We start from the raw sequence: 14,295 nt of genomic DNA, 5'->3' as shown, positions 1-14,295 counted from the left end.
CTTAAATTAAACAAAAAGTAACCAAACAAGCTTTTCTTACCTTTCCTGTTCTTCACACACCCATATTTGCTGTGTAAATATGGGTCTGAATGCTGACGGTCTAGAGACAAAGCTAAAAACATTTGCTTTCATTTTCAATCTGGTCGCTTTGACTGTCACCTATCTTGCTAATATATACCCTTATTCCCTTTAATAGGCCTACATATAAATAAAAATAAGTAGATTAGTTAAAACTGTGTCACATGCATGAAAACATACAGTTTATGTAAATTAAAAGGTTGTCAAAAAAGAAAACAAAATATCATTATAGTAATTGTATTTATCCTAAATTATAAATAATTATAATACACCAAAAGTCCCTGCATGCAAATCCGTTCAGACCCTTTTACAGCTCGAATACATGATTTACGTGATCAAATAGCCTGTGCGCGCATTTTGTCAACAGAAGTGGTGTTGTTCCCCAGTGGTTCTAACGTGTTAGCAACTCAGAAAGTTTATTAAAACGGTTTCCCAGGATCAAAATGTCTGGTTGTTGCGTTTGGTTGCACTAATATAATATACTAATATATGTATATATGTATCTGGCCACTTTATATTGGGCTATCTGCTAACGTCTTCTATCCACTCCACTACAGTACACGGATCTAGTAGCTGTGTTGAAAAAGTTCATAAGTCAACTTTTTAAAATAACTTTCTCTGTCTTGCTTCACTGCTGATTCTTGCCATACTTCCGTTGCCAACCTGTGCGCGCATACATTGCCACGTCATCATTGTGTACAAACAGTAAAAGGGTCTATTAAATTTTAGGTAACGTCTTATTAAGTTCACCTGTGCAGCAGTTGTTGAACACCACGAGAGGGCGAGAGAATCAGTTTTTACCATAGACTGTAAAAAAGATGGACGTAGGCTGAATCCGAAATCGCATACTTACTGAGTAGGTACTGAATTTCACTTAGTACTTAACGAGCACTAAGACAGTACATACGTTTGCGTTAGTATGGACAGCATCCCCCATGTTGACATTTTCGCGTGACCTATGACGTAGAACACTTGTTTGAGTTCAAGCGGAACCGTAAGAACCGACAGGAGGATGACATCACAATACCGCGAGAGCGACTCGAAATCAGACTTCTCCGAATTGCTCTCACTGTACTTTAATGTCATCCACCTGTTGGTTCTTGCAGCAGTGAACTCCGAACAAACCTAATAACAGGCATGAAAACGCTGTTACGTTAAGCCATCTATGTGCAATCCAGTCATTTATATGGATCAGTTATACTGACCCTTTTTCACAATTCCTGAGTAAAACAGTAAAACCATTTAAATTTTACAGAAAATAAGAACTATATGGTCCCATAATTATGATGGCATTATTTATTTCTTGGTATATTGGATGTATAACTCCTTCAACTATAAAACTTAGCAGGTGTGTTTGAAGATTGGATATATTTTAGTCTCTGTATCTCTTCTCGTAGCACTTTGATCTCTTCCTGTAATTCCATTTTTGGTATGGCCAGTTTAAGTTTGAAATCATCTCGTAGCACTTTGATATCTTCCTGTTGTTTCACATTCAGTGTGGCCAGTTGAAGTTTGAAATCTTCTCGTAGCACTTTGATCTCTTCCTGTAATTCAATTTTCTGTATGGCCTGTTGATGTTGAAAATCTGCTCGCAGCACTCTGATCTCTTTTTGCAGTTCAATTTTCAGTGCGGCCAGTTGATTTTTGCAATAGTCTTCGATCTTTGTATCTCTTTCAACAAGACTTGCCTGTGTTTCTTTGAGAAAAGATAATTTTTTTAACTTTAACAAAAAAAGTTAAAATATAGCATGATTTACGTGATCAAATAGCCTGTGCGCGCATTTTGTCAACAGAAGTGGTGTTGTTCCCCAGTGGTTCTAACGTGTTAGAAAAAAAGTTAAAATATAGCCTACTGTAAAAAAATTCTGTAGAAATTACAGTATTACTGGCAGCTGGTTGCCAGTAACTTAATGTATATTTTATACAGTTGAAAGAAAAAGTATGTGAACCCTTTGGGCTTACTTGGATTTCTTCAAAAATCGGTCATAAAATGTGTTCTGATCTTCATCTAAGGCTATGTTTACATTAATGCGTTTATCCTTTAAAACGCGTTACTTTTGCTACGTTTACGCCTTTCATCTACACTACATCACCGTTTTCGACCCTCATAAGCGGATTCGTTCGCAAACGCTGAAGACCCCGTTTTAGTTTGAGAACTCAGACGTTGCTCTGAGTGTAAATGAACATAGACGGAGTCTTATGTAAACGAACAGCTGATGTTAACGTGACAGCGCATCATTTTCAAAGTAAAAATTATTTTATTCATGTAAATGTTGGTTTGTTACGAAGGTTTTGCCAAAAATAGTAAACATCTACCAACCAGCTATTATAAACGCTATATCGGATAGTTTTAACATGTATCCTTATAGATAATGTCTGTTTTATATGAATGTTTGAGTATTGTTGGGTTTAATGTGTTTATGTTTTGTTTAAATGTAGTTAGCTTATGAAAGATAGACTGTAATTTTAAATGCCATATAGGCGTTGCAAAGGCCAATATGAAGGGAGAATTGTAATGGGTCAGACATTATTTTCCATTTAATGTAAGTTTTGTTTGCTACTTTAAAATGAATTTCGTTTCAGATAATTTGTCTCTTAATTTTAATCGATGTTTTGTTGATAAGTTTTGTGAATATAAATTAATAAAAACAATAAACTCAACGTCATTAATATAATGCTTGTTTAGGCGCTTGGCTTTTAGCTATTTGTGTGTTGCTAGCGGAGGACGTGCACGGACCTCGCACACTTTTAAAAATTAATTCAATAAGCATTTCTGGTAAAGGCTAAAGCAATACTTCACCTCTTACTATGTTTGATTGAAGTTTGAATTTGCTGATTTATTTTTGCTTCAAGTTCGCTACTGTTTAGTACTGTTCACTTGAATGCTTTCTTTTTAAATCATAAAGACATTTCTGTTTAGTTATAAAATCAAAATTAACCTATTAATCATATTAATATGTTGTAGGGGGTAGATAGAGCAGTATAAAACTTTCCCAAACACATTTTTATAGGTTAAAAAATAGTGTCTGTTGTAGTGGCCGGCAAAGGATCTAGCTATGAATTTTTGTCAATATCGCACACCCCTAGGCTGCGTAAACGTGCAGGTAAGCTATTATTAGAGTAATAAGTTATTTTACACTTTTATGCGCATGCCCAGTTACATGATTGGTCATGTTTCATGCGTTTATGGTGGTGTATAGTGTGGATGAAGATTCTTTTTAAAATGCCAGTATAAACGAGGATCGTTTTCATTTTAAAATGCCGTTTTAAAACGCAAATGCTCTAATGTAAACATGGCCTAAGTCACAACAATAGAGAAACACAGTCTGCTTAAACTAATACCGCACAAACATTATACGTTTTCATGTATTTATTGAACACAACATGTAAACATTCATAGTGCAGGATGGAAAAAGTATGTGAATCTTTGGGTTTAATAACTGGTTGACCCTCCTTTGAGCTTTGGGTTGTTGTCCTGTTGCATCGTCCATCCTCTGTTAAGCTTCAGATGGCGGACAGATGGTCTTAAGTTTTCCTGCAAAATGTCTTGATAAACTTTGGAATTCATTTTTCCATCGATGATAGTAATCCGTCCAGGGCCTGAGGCAGCAAAGCAGCCCCAAACCATGATGCCCCCTCCACCATATTTCACAGTTGGGATGAGGTTTTGGTGTTGGTGTGCTGTGCCTTTTGTTCTCCACACATAGTGTTGTGTGTTCTTTCCAAACCAACTCAATTTTGGTTTCATCTGTACACAGAATGTTTTGCCAGTAGTGCTGTGGAACATCCAGGTGCTGTTTTGCAAACTTCCCATGAAGTCCATTCTTGTTTAATGTTTTCCTTATTGTAGATTTGTCAACAAAAATGTTAGCATGTGCCAGAGATTTCTGTAAGTCTTTAGCTGACACCCCAGGATTCTTCTTCACCTCATTGAGCATTCTGCGCTGTGCTCTTGCAGTCATCTTTACAGGACGACCACGCCTAGGGAGTGTAGCAACATTGCTGAACTTTCTCCATTTGTAGACAATCTGTCTTACCGTGGAAACATGGACATCAAGGCTTTAAGATATACTTTTGTAGCCCTTTCCAGCTTTATGTAAGTCAACAATTCTTGATCGTAGGTCTTCTGAGAGCTCTTTTGTGCGAGGCATGGTTCACATCAGACAATGCTTCTTCAGAACAGCAAACTCAAAACTGGTGTGTGTTTTTTATTGGACAGGGCAGCTTTAATCAACGCATCCAATCTCATCACATTGATTGGACCCCAGGTTGGCTGACTCCTGGCTCCAATTAGCTGGAGAAGTCATTAGCCTAGGGTTTCAAATACTTTTTCCACCCTGCACTATGAATGTTTACATGTTGTGTTCAATAAATACATGAAAACATATAATGTTTGTGCGGTATTAGTTTAAGCAGACTGTGTTTCTCTATTGTTGTGACTTAGATGAAGATCAGAACAAATTTTATGACCAATGTATGAAGAAATCCAAGTAAGGCCAAAGGGTTCACATACTTTTTCTTTCAGCTGTATATTTATGTTATTTACTGGCAACAGTTTGTTCAAAGTTAAATGAATGTGAAAAATTTTCAGTCTTTATCTTCTACAGTAAGTTACAGGCAACCAGCTGCATAATTACAGCTAATTTTTTACAATGATGTACACCCGCTGTCACTGGGGCAAAAGCCTTTATAATAGGTCATACTATGTATTAGGTACAAATTTGTAGACATTTGACATGCTATATCTAATATTTATCTTTGAGGTACTAACTCTTTAGGTGCAAAGCTGTACTTTACATACTGGATACATATTTTGACAAATTTTCTAACAGTGTACATTAATGCATATTCTTGCTTTCACTTATTTTGTCTTGTTAGTAACAAGATCTGATATTAGGTTTTACTATGAATTATTATTTAAAAAAAAGCCGGGTTAGATGTTATCATTTTATAGGTTGTTAAGATTTTTCTTTCATAATCAACTCATTTCTTTTATAAAGGAAGAAAACTATATAAGTTTTCAACAGACTTCTAATCTGGTCAATATATATATATATATATTTTTTTACACATTGCAATTTAAATGGCATGATGATAAACATTTCTGTTATCTTGATGCTGCCTGCTTAGCATGACGTTTATACTAAAGAAATTGTATTTAAAGCAGTAAATGCAATGTAAGTCACTTGCATTTGCAGATTTGTAACTGTGCATGATTTATTGCAGATTTAATGAATATCACACGGGAGTCTCAAAGGTCAGGGTGTGGTAGTATTATATGCACACAAAATTGGACTTTTGTTCAAGTACTGCACGACTATTTATAAGCATACACTTTTAGAAAGGATTTACAAATTTTTGTGCGTTAAGCTTGTCATTTTGTGTTGATTTTGTGTTAAAATAAAACACAAGTTTTGTTAAAAGTAACACAAAATGTGTTGTTTCAATAATAACACAGAGATGGGTGGATTCTAATGTGTATGTCGCCACGTCATAGGTGTGCCATATATTTTCCTGCTTTTTTGTCCTTTGCCAATCACACCTATAGTGTTGTTTTAACACATCTGTTCTAAGAGAGTAAGAAATCATGAACAATGACCTTTTAGTCTGTGTGTATATGTACATATATTTGTACACTACATGTATACATGTACACTATTTTAGTTTAACTCTTTGTCTGAATTTTGAGTTTGGGAGCTTCCTTGTTCCTCTAGATATTATTTTTTCTATTTTGCTTTTTTGTAAATAATAAACTTGAGCTTGCAGTGGTTTTGCTCATCATGAACTGTAAAATAGTAAATAGTTAAATAGTAACTACCTGCCAACAGAGCAGACCTTTCCATTTTTTGCCTCTCATGCTGACTCCATTGCCTGTTTATCTGAGCAAGTAAAGACAAAACTGTAATGGAGGGATGCAACTTATGGAGGAAGTGAAAAATACTTTGTTAAAATGTCTGTTGATGTCTGCATTAATTATTGTAAGCTGGTTTGTTTCAGCATTTTTTAGCAAAATATACATTTTTAAAACATAAAACTGCACTTACTTCCATGAAAGTGACGTTTGATAGTAGTGCTGTGACTACTATTCCCAATATTGCAACTATTACAGCTGCTTCTCTTATTGCTACTGCAAGCAGCATAACCAATGCTCCAACTACTTTATAATTTACCATATTGTGAATTTTGTACAAGAGGAGTTCTGTTGAAAAAAGTATCACAAAAATAAAGAAACTTAATAACACGATAATAACACTTAATAACACTTAATAACAATGAGACTTTTAACAGTTTAAATCACACTGCATATATGGCTCTGGAAGCGTTTAAATCAGGGGTCTCCACCCTTTTTGTAAGCAAGGGCTACCACAATGGATATAACAATCTGGAGGGCTTCTTTTTGATTTAGTGTAGAGTAGTCAAAAAAGTTTTACTTCTTGATTTTATTTTACTTGTTGATATGTTTTATCATTGTTTTAAATGTTAACATACATAAAAGAAGCCAAGCTAATATAAAAGATATGTAATTAATAAAAATTCAAATGGAGGCTATAGAATGTGCTTTGGCGGGCACCTCACAGACTCTGTGCGGGCAACCATGTTGGAGACCACTGGTTCAAAGATATGATGAGTTAAGCATGTTGCCTTGCCTCCCAATTAGTCTTATGACTCCCTGCCAAATACGCTGCCCATTGAGGCATGAACTAGCCAAGACATGTGATGTTAGAAGTGGACCAGAAGTGGAGCCACCGTGAATTGAACTCTAAGGTAACACCATGAAACTATCATGTGCCTCCGACAGCATGTGCAGTGGGGTAGGCCACATTACCCTGCTGAAAGATGCCGCTGCCCTTACGGATACCACAACAATGGTAGATGAAACCTGTCAAACTGACATTCACATGAATGCATGGACCAGGCCCAGGGGTCATCACACGACCAGCTTGTCTCATAGTATAGACGAGAGAGCATTAAAAACATCTTCGACAGGGCAGCTATTCATCCCATTTTATTCTCAAGGCCAATAAGAAAGTCATGAAAAACTAAATTATCACTGTTTTTGGTGTTGGAAACTATGCTAACATTATAAAAAGACCTCAAAGGGGCCAGGAAGTATGATGACCCTTTTATTAATGTGGGATTAATGAGATTTTCAGGTGACCTTTGTCGTCGTACAAATAATGAAAATATAAAATGACAGAATACTAACCTTTTCCTACTCTTACTGTTATCTCCTTTGTTTTGTCTACATCAGTGACTTGACATGTGTAATCTCCAACATCTGAATTTTTTAATCCTTGTAGTGTTAAGGACACATTTCCCCTCTTTAGCTGTTTAGGTAACAGATTCACTCTGTTCTCATAACCCCTCCCCTTTATCACCTGTCCATTCTTATAAAGACAAATGCATTCTGTCTCCTTAAACCACGCCAACTCTATAGCACCGTGTGGTGCATGTGACAGGAAGCATGGTATAGTGAAACCAAACTGTGTGATCTGATGTGTTCCACAGATGTATAGATCACCTATGAGGTAAAAAAAAGAAAAGGAAAACACTCATACTGTAATATCATAAACATTCACTTTTGAAAGTGTCTTTTGTTTAACGGAAATTAAGTAATTTTGTTAACAACAAACTATAATGTTTTACCTGCATGCAAAGTCCAAGTATTTCATTTGCTTCATACATTTAAAGTTTGAAGTTTATTTTTCTGCTTTAGAATAAAATGTCCACTGAAAAAACTACACTTCAAAAGTATAAAGATATACAAAAAATATACAAAAAATAAGATAAACAGATCTAAAGCAGATATACAAATGCTTATGCAAAACATACTCAGATGTGATGCAAAAAGAGTCATAATTACAAAATTTATTTCGAGATTCAATGATTGGAATTAAAAAATGTTGCAACAGTTTACTTCCTTAATTAATCACAACAAAAACTTAAAAATCATTTTACTTGCTATGTGTGTTTTATAGTGTCTATAGACAGTTAACAAAAAGGCCATAAGCACTGTATTATGTGTCCCCTGATAAGGAACCAAATCTGAATGCTTTTTGAATTACTATAGACAGCTTCCACACACATGCTATTGTCAATTTTTTTTAAGACACTGAATTTATTGGAGATAAATAATTTAGTGGACATTACACGATTGTCATGATTTCGGTGTTTTTGTTTCCCTGTGTTTGTGTTTTGTTTTGACAGCTTAACACGTGCGCGTGTTCTCATCGCCTTCTCGCCGTCTGCCTCAGTGTGGCCTTTGTGCCCAGACGTGCTGCTGACTTTTACTTTTACATTTAATTTAATACATTTTCTGTTCATCTACACTGGGATCTCTCCGTTTATTTCTCCCCATAACAGAACGAACTTGCCAACATGGATGTTGATTCAGTTCGTTCTGCACTCGCTCAGTAGGGAGCCTGGCTGGGTCAACACACTGCACAGCTCACTACTACAGCCGAGGAGGTTGATGATCTGTCCTCTCGCATGAACAAGCTCTCTGCACGCCTCGATCGGATTCGCCACCCTCCCGATATGGAGCCCCATGCTGCCAACCCTCCACCCTATGACGGTGATCCCTCATCCTGTCGGGCGGTCTTGTCCCAGTGCTCGCTGGTGTTCGCTCTCCAACCTCGCTGATACGCGACCGAATGCACCCGGGTCGCCTATGTGATCACTCTGCTGGTGGGAAGAGCGCGCGAGTGGGGCCCGCTGTTTGGGACGCCCAGGATCCTTGCTGCCAATCGTTTGAGGAATTCTGGGAGGAAATGGTCAAGCTCTTCGATCGCTGCGTTCACGGGGATGCCGCTTCAGCTCGTCTGGCCCGCCTCGCCCAGGGAACGAGCTCGGTGACGGATTATTCGATCCATTTTAAGACCTTGGCAGCGGCATGCAGTTGGAACGAGGCAGCACTCCGGGCGCAGTTCATTGATGGTTTATCTGACAGCATTCAGGATGAGATAGCGACCCACGAAATGCCTCACTCACTTGACGGCATCATTGAGCTTGCACTGAGGGTTTAAGCCCGGATGCTGTTCTGCGACCAGCACCGTTCTCTCCGTCACCGGGTCTTTCTGAGTGAGGCCACCCAGTCTAGTCAGTCTAGTAACCCTTTGCCTGCTGAGAGTGAGCCCATGCAGTTGGGTAGGATGCGATTATCGCAGAGAGAGAGAGCGTCATCTTCAGAATTCCCTCTGCCTCTACTGCGGTAAGCTGGGGCACTTTGCCAAACTCTGCCCGGTAAAAGGCACCGCCCATCGGTGAATCAGGGGGTCCTGGTGGGCGTCACGTCACAGAAATCCTCCCCGTCATCATGCACTCAACTCCCTGTCACGTTGTCCTTCTCTGGCCATGAACATTCTACCACGGTCCTTCTCGACTCCGGCGCTGAAGGCAATTTTATAGATGAGGATCTGGCTGGTGCTTGTGGTATTCCCGCTGTTCTCCTTGAGGTCCCCTTGGATGTCTGGTCCATTAGAGGTCAGCAGATGGCACAGATCACCCACTGCACCCCTCCTGTAAGTCTTTTTATTTCCGGCAATCATCGTGAAGAGATTGTGTTGTACCTCCTTCATGCCTCTCTCTCTCCCATCATTTTGGGGCATGCATGGTTGGCACAACACAATCCTCATGTTGATTGGCAACACAATATTATTTTAGTTTGGTCTCAGTCTTGTCATGTGTCTTGTTTTGGTTCTGCTGTTTCGGGATCTGTTCTTTCTCTTTCTCAGGTTCCGGCGGCCGATTTGACCGGGGTCCCGGCGGAGTATGCCGACTTTGTTCAGGTGTTTAGTAAAGCCCGGGCCACCTCCCTTCCTCCCCACCGGCCATACGATTGTTCTATCGAACTCCTCCCAGGCACTTCTCCGCCTAAAGGTAGACTCTTTTCTTTGTCTGGTCCTGAGAGAGAGGCCATGGATCGATACATTAATGATGCCTTACGTGGCGGTCTCATCCGTCCCTCCACCTCTCCCGCAGGTTGGGGTTTTTCTTTGTAAAGAATAAGGATGGCTCCCTCTGTCCCTGTATTGATTATATGGGCTTGAATGACATTACTGTTAAGAATAGGTACCCTCTTCATTTAATGTCTTCGGCTTTTGAGCTTTTGCAGGGAGCGCAGTTTTTCACCAGATTAGATCTGCTCAATGCTTATCATTTGCTGCGCATAATAGAGGGCGATGAATGGAAGACAGCATTTAGCACCCCTACTGGACACTTTGAGTACTGCGTTCTCCCGTGGGGGTTGACGAACGCTCCTTCTGTCTTCCAGGCTCTGGTTAATGATGTGCTGAGAGACCTGATTTACAAGTTTGTCTTTGTGTATTTGGATGATATTCTCATCTTTTCTCCCTCTATGCAGGAACACACTCAGCATGTCCGCCGAGTTTTACGCCGGCTGTTAGAGAATAAACTTTTTTGTTAAGGCCGAGAAGTGCGAGTTTCATAAGAGGTCGGTTTCGTTCCTGGGTTTTGTTGTTGCCACTGGTGAGATTCGTCCCGATCCAGCCAAGATCAGAGCGGTGGCCGAGTGGCCTGTCCCCGACTCCTGTAAGGCATTACTACATTTCTTGGGGTTCGCCAATTTTACTGGCGATTCATCAGAAACTTTGGTCAGATTGCTCACCCCCTTACAGCTCTCACCTCCACTAAGGAGAGGTTTGTCTGGGGTAAGGAGGCTCAGGAGGCCTTTGATAATTTAAAATCTCAGTTTTTCATGTGTCTAAACTTAAGCCTGTTTTCTTTTCTCCTCTTAACCCTGTTCCATCTGCTACCACCCCGCAGCTTTTGGTTCCCCTGTTTTTACTGTTAAATCCTTGTTAGATGTGTGTCATCGGGGCAGGGGTTTTCAGTATTTAGTGGACTGGGAGGGCTATGGTCCGGAGGAGAGGTGTTGTGTACCGGCCCGGGACATCTTGGACCCTGACATGATTGAGGACTTCCGTCGGCGACGAGGTGAGCCCTCCCATGGACCGCCTGGTGGCGGTCGTGGGGGGGTCCTGTCATGATCTCGGTCTTACCGGCTGCTGTGTTTTTGTTTCCCTGTGTTTGTGTTTTGCTTTGACAGCTTCACACTTCACAGCTGCTCCTCATTTTGATGGCCAATCGGTTTGCTATTTAATCCCTGGGGGGTTTTGTGTCTCGTTGCAAGTTCGTCTTTGTATGTGCTCGCCGGTTTCTAGCTCGTCTAGATTCTAGTCCTGTACTGTCTTGTCTAGCAAGTTATTCTAGTCTGTTAATAGTCATTTTTCCCTGTTTGTCTGTGCTCTCTGCTATCCGGAAGAATTGGATACCGTCTCTGATATCATCTGCTGTCCTCTGCTTCATCCAAATGCATTAAGACTGCTTATCTCTCCATCTACGTGCAGAGGATTCTCGCCGCGGCTTTGCCGCTGTCCAGCAGGGCGGTCCTTTGCCTCGGGAGCTGTCCAGCTTCTCTCCGTGCAGCGCTCAGCACCACTAATGCTCTCTCTCTCTCTGCCGCCACAGGATCACTCCCCCCACCTGCCGAGTGTGGCGTTGTGCCCGGGCGAGTTGTGGATGGCTCTCCAGTTTGTGATCTGATATCTCTCCCACCGTCTGTTGAAGTGTGGCTGGTGCCCGGACGTGTGAGGCTTTCGCCCAGTTTCCAGTGTGCCCTCCTTCCTCTCTCCAACCGTCCGCTGAAGTGTGGCTGGAGTCCGGACGTGTGTGGTTCTCGCTCTGACCCAGTGTGTGTGTTCTCATCGCCTTCTTGCCGTCTGCCTCAGTGTGGCCTTTGTGCCCAGACGTGCTGCTGACTTTTACATTTACATTTAATTTAATACATTTTCTGTTCATCTGCACTAGGATCTCTCTGTTTATTTCTCCCCATAACAACGATATGACAAGCTATATCTTTTTTTTTAGAATCATTAAACACAATCGAAATGTAGCAAATAATAGCCTTCTAACCGAGCCATTACATTAACAGTATAAGAACATACACAAGCACAAAGGATTCCTTTAGATTTTTAAAAACTATTTCTCAAATAAAACAAGTTATAAAAGCAAATATATAAGAGAATATAGTGCAATGCATATTCCTTAATGAAAATTATGTATTTTGTAATAACCATATTTGGCATATTGATAGCAAAGCCATTCTAGTAACTGTGGTTTAACTTGCATACTGTAATATCCATGGTTATGTAAAATGACACAGAAAAGAATGCCTTTGTGCTATTGCAAAACTGTGATCAAACTTACTTTGAACGTTACTGCTCGTGACTCCCATAGTTCCCTAAAACAGAATACATGCACAAGTGTAAAAAAAAGCTATAAAAAACAAAACTGCACAGGTAACCAGGTGCAGTCAATTTCCATGGCTTGGTATCGGTTACTGACTTTGTTGTCCGCCAGATAATTGGCCTCGGAATAAGTAAACTCAAAAAATAAAATAAACTCAACTAAAGTACATTGGACTCTTGCAACGCATTCTTTTTTTTTACTTTTTTACATGAAAAAGTTCCACACTATAACTACAATATAAATACAATTGCTCAAATAGTTTATTAATTGCAGATAGAGTTGGATATGTTGACTGCCTTCCTCTTTATTTAGATTTGTATAATAACCCTACAGTACATTTGAGTGTAAATATATTGTTAGCGTTTATTCTACATGATCTATACACGGCACGAAAATTCACTAACTGTCCTATATGTGACATTAAGAGCTCATGAAGTCCATTTAATGTTACCAAAAACTGCTAATCCAATAATAAATTGGTATTTTAGATATATTACAGTATATATATATACAAAAAACAGATAGTGTTTAATCCATGAGCAACAGAAATAGCTTGATTTAAACCAAGAGATGCGTAATCTTAAACATAACGTTAAAAAACCAAACAGTTGCGTATTATGTTAGTGTGATAGTGTAAAAAAAAGGTTTTATAAAACATATGAAAAAAACTAACTTACTTTTCTGCAGGGCTCCACAATAAGCACAGACCGATGCCTGGGTCAGACAGACTTCAGTAAAAGACAACCGAAACTCGACTAGAACAAATAACACAAACACGTCATCAGCAGCTTACTTTTTAGTGCCCCCTTGTGGCATACACATATGCATAACACAGAACTGTACAGCTTTTCATTAATATAAACAACTGAGGACAGAACATATTTTAACACAGCGCCATAAAATTATCTCAAAATGCCGTGATTATCCTAGTAAGTCTTACTTTTTAGTGAATATAAGCCGTTGAGAAATCAAACGCGTGTGAAGGTAGTATAAAAGGATCTAGGAAATGTTTAATTTATACAGTAAAGAAATTATTTTACGTTTAACTACTTAATTCAGTTTCTGTACTGTAGCTGAAAACTAGACCATCCTGAAAAATATGAAAAACATTGCGCGCGAGCGTAAATGCATACATGTACATAAAACATGTATAATGTTGTAAAATATAAAGGAAAGAAAAATAAATTAATTAAACAATAACCAAATAAGAACATAAGAACCACAGCATGGGATGGGATCGTTTTCAAAAACAAAACCTTAACCAGTCAGGCTTTTTAAAGATAAATTTATAAAGCAAAAAGTTTGAGTATGAAAAAAAGATGCTCAAGAAAATTCCACCATTTCTCACCCAACTCGTCCATTAAGGGTTTCCATTGTTCAGCATTCTGAATCTTAAACAATGCGTTATTTTTAATCTGGTTTCACTATAGCTAAAAGGGATCTCTAGGCAAAGAGATCTGCATAGTTGTTGATGAAACCAGCAACGCATTCTAATAAAGCAGTAAAAAAAACATTTGTTTTATGGTTAGTGTTTAATTTACCCTTTGACTTCGCAATCAAACTTTGTGCACTTTTCACACTAGAACAAACAAACAAAAAGAAAATCCAACAAGGATTGACTTTAAGATAATCTAAAATGAAGTTCATAATTTAAATAGTTCTGCTGCATCAGTTGAAATAGTTTTACTACTACTTTATAATATTTGATTTAATTTACTTTAAACAGGTTTCATTTGATATTATTTTTCTTTAAACAAAAGGTAAGCAAGCGAGCTTCTCTTACCTTTGTGGTTTTCACAGACCTGTGGTGCTAATGACTCAGGTGTAGCTAAATATAGACTTCGAATGCTGTAAACTGTAAACCCTTAGAATGTCATGTACATGGCCTTGCTAATGCTTATATTACTACTAATAATTTGTTTATACATGGCTATATAAAGCACTAAA

At 38.8% G+C, this 14,295-nt stretch overlaps 1 protein-coding gene across 1 annotated transcript; it reads right to left on the bottom strand.

The window, feature by feature from the left end:
* Positions 1–363: 363 nt before the first annotated feature.
* Positions 364–13,105, bottom strand: LOC135732515 (uncharacterized). The gene is made up of 6 exons (XM_073814858.1): positions 13,026–13,105; positions 12,307–12,340; positions 7,286–7,600; positions 6,123–6,277; positions 5,897–5,957; positions 364–1,774 (listed from the first exon to the last, which is right to left on the bottom strand). Exons 2-6 carry the CDS (start codon positions 12,332–12,334, stop codon positions 1,407–1,409), a joined length of 927 nt encoding a protein of 308 aa, XP_073670959.1. The 5' UTR covers positions 12,335–12,340; positions 13,026–13,105; the 3' UTR covers positions 364–1,406.
* Positions 13,106–14,295: the final 1,190 nt, after the last annotated feature.

Source organism: Paramisgurnus dabryanus, chromosome 5 (genome assembly GCF_030506205.2).
Source record: "Paramisgurnus dabryanus chromosome 5, PD_genome_1.1, whole genome shotgun sequence".
NCBI lineage: Eukaryota > Metazoa > Chordata > Actinopteri > Cypriniformes > Cobitidae > Paramisgurnus > Paramisgurnus dabryanus.
Note: the sequence above shows the minus strand (reverse complement) of the source record. Positions and strands in the feature narration are given on the sequence as shown.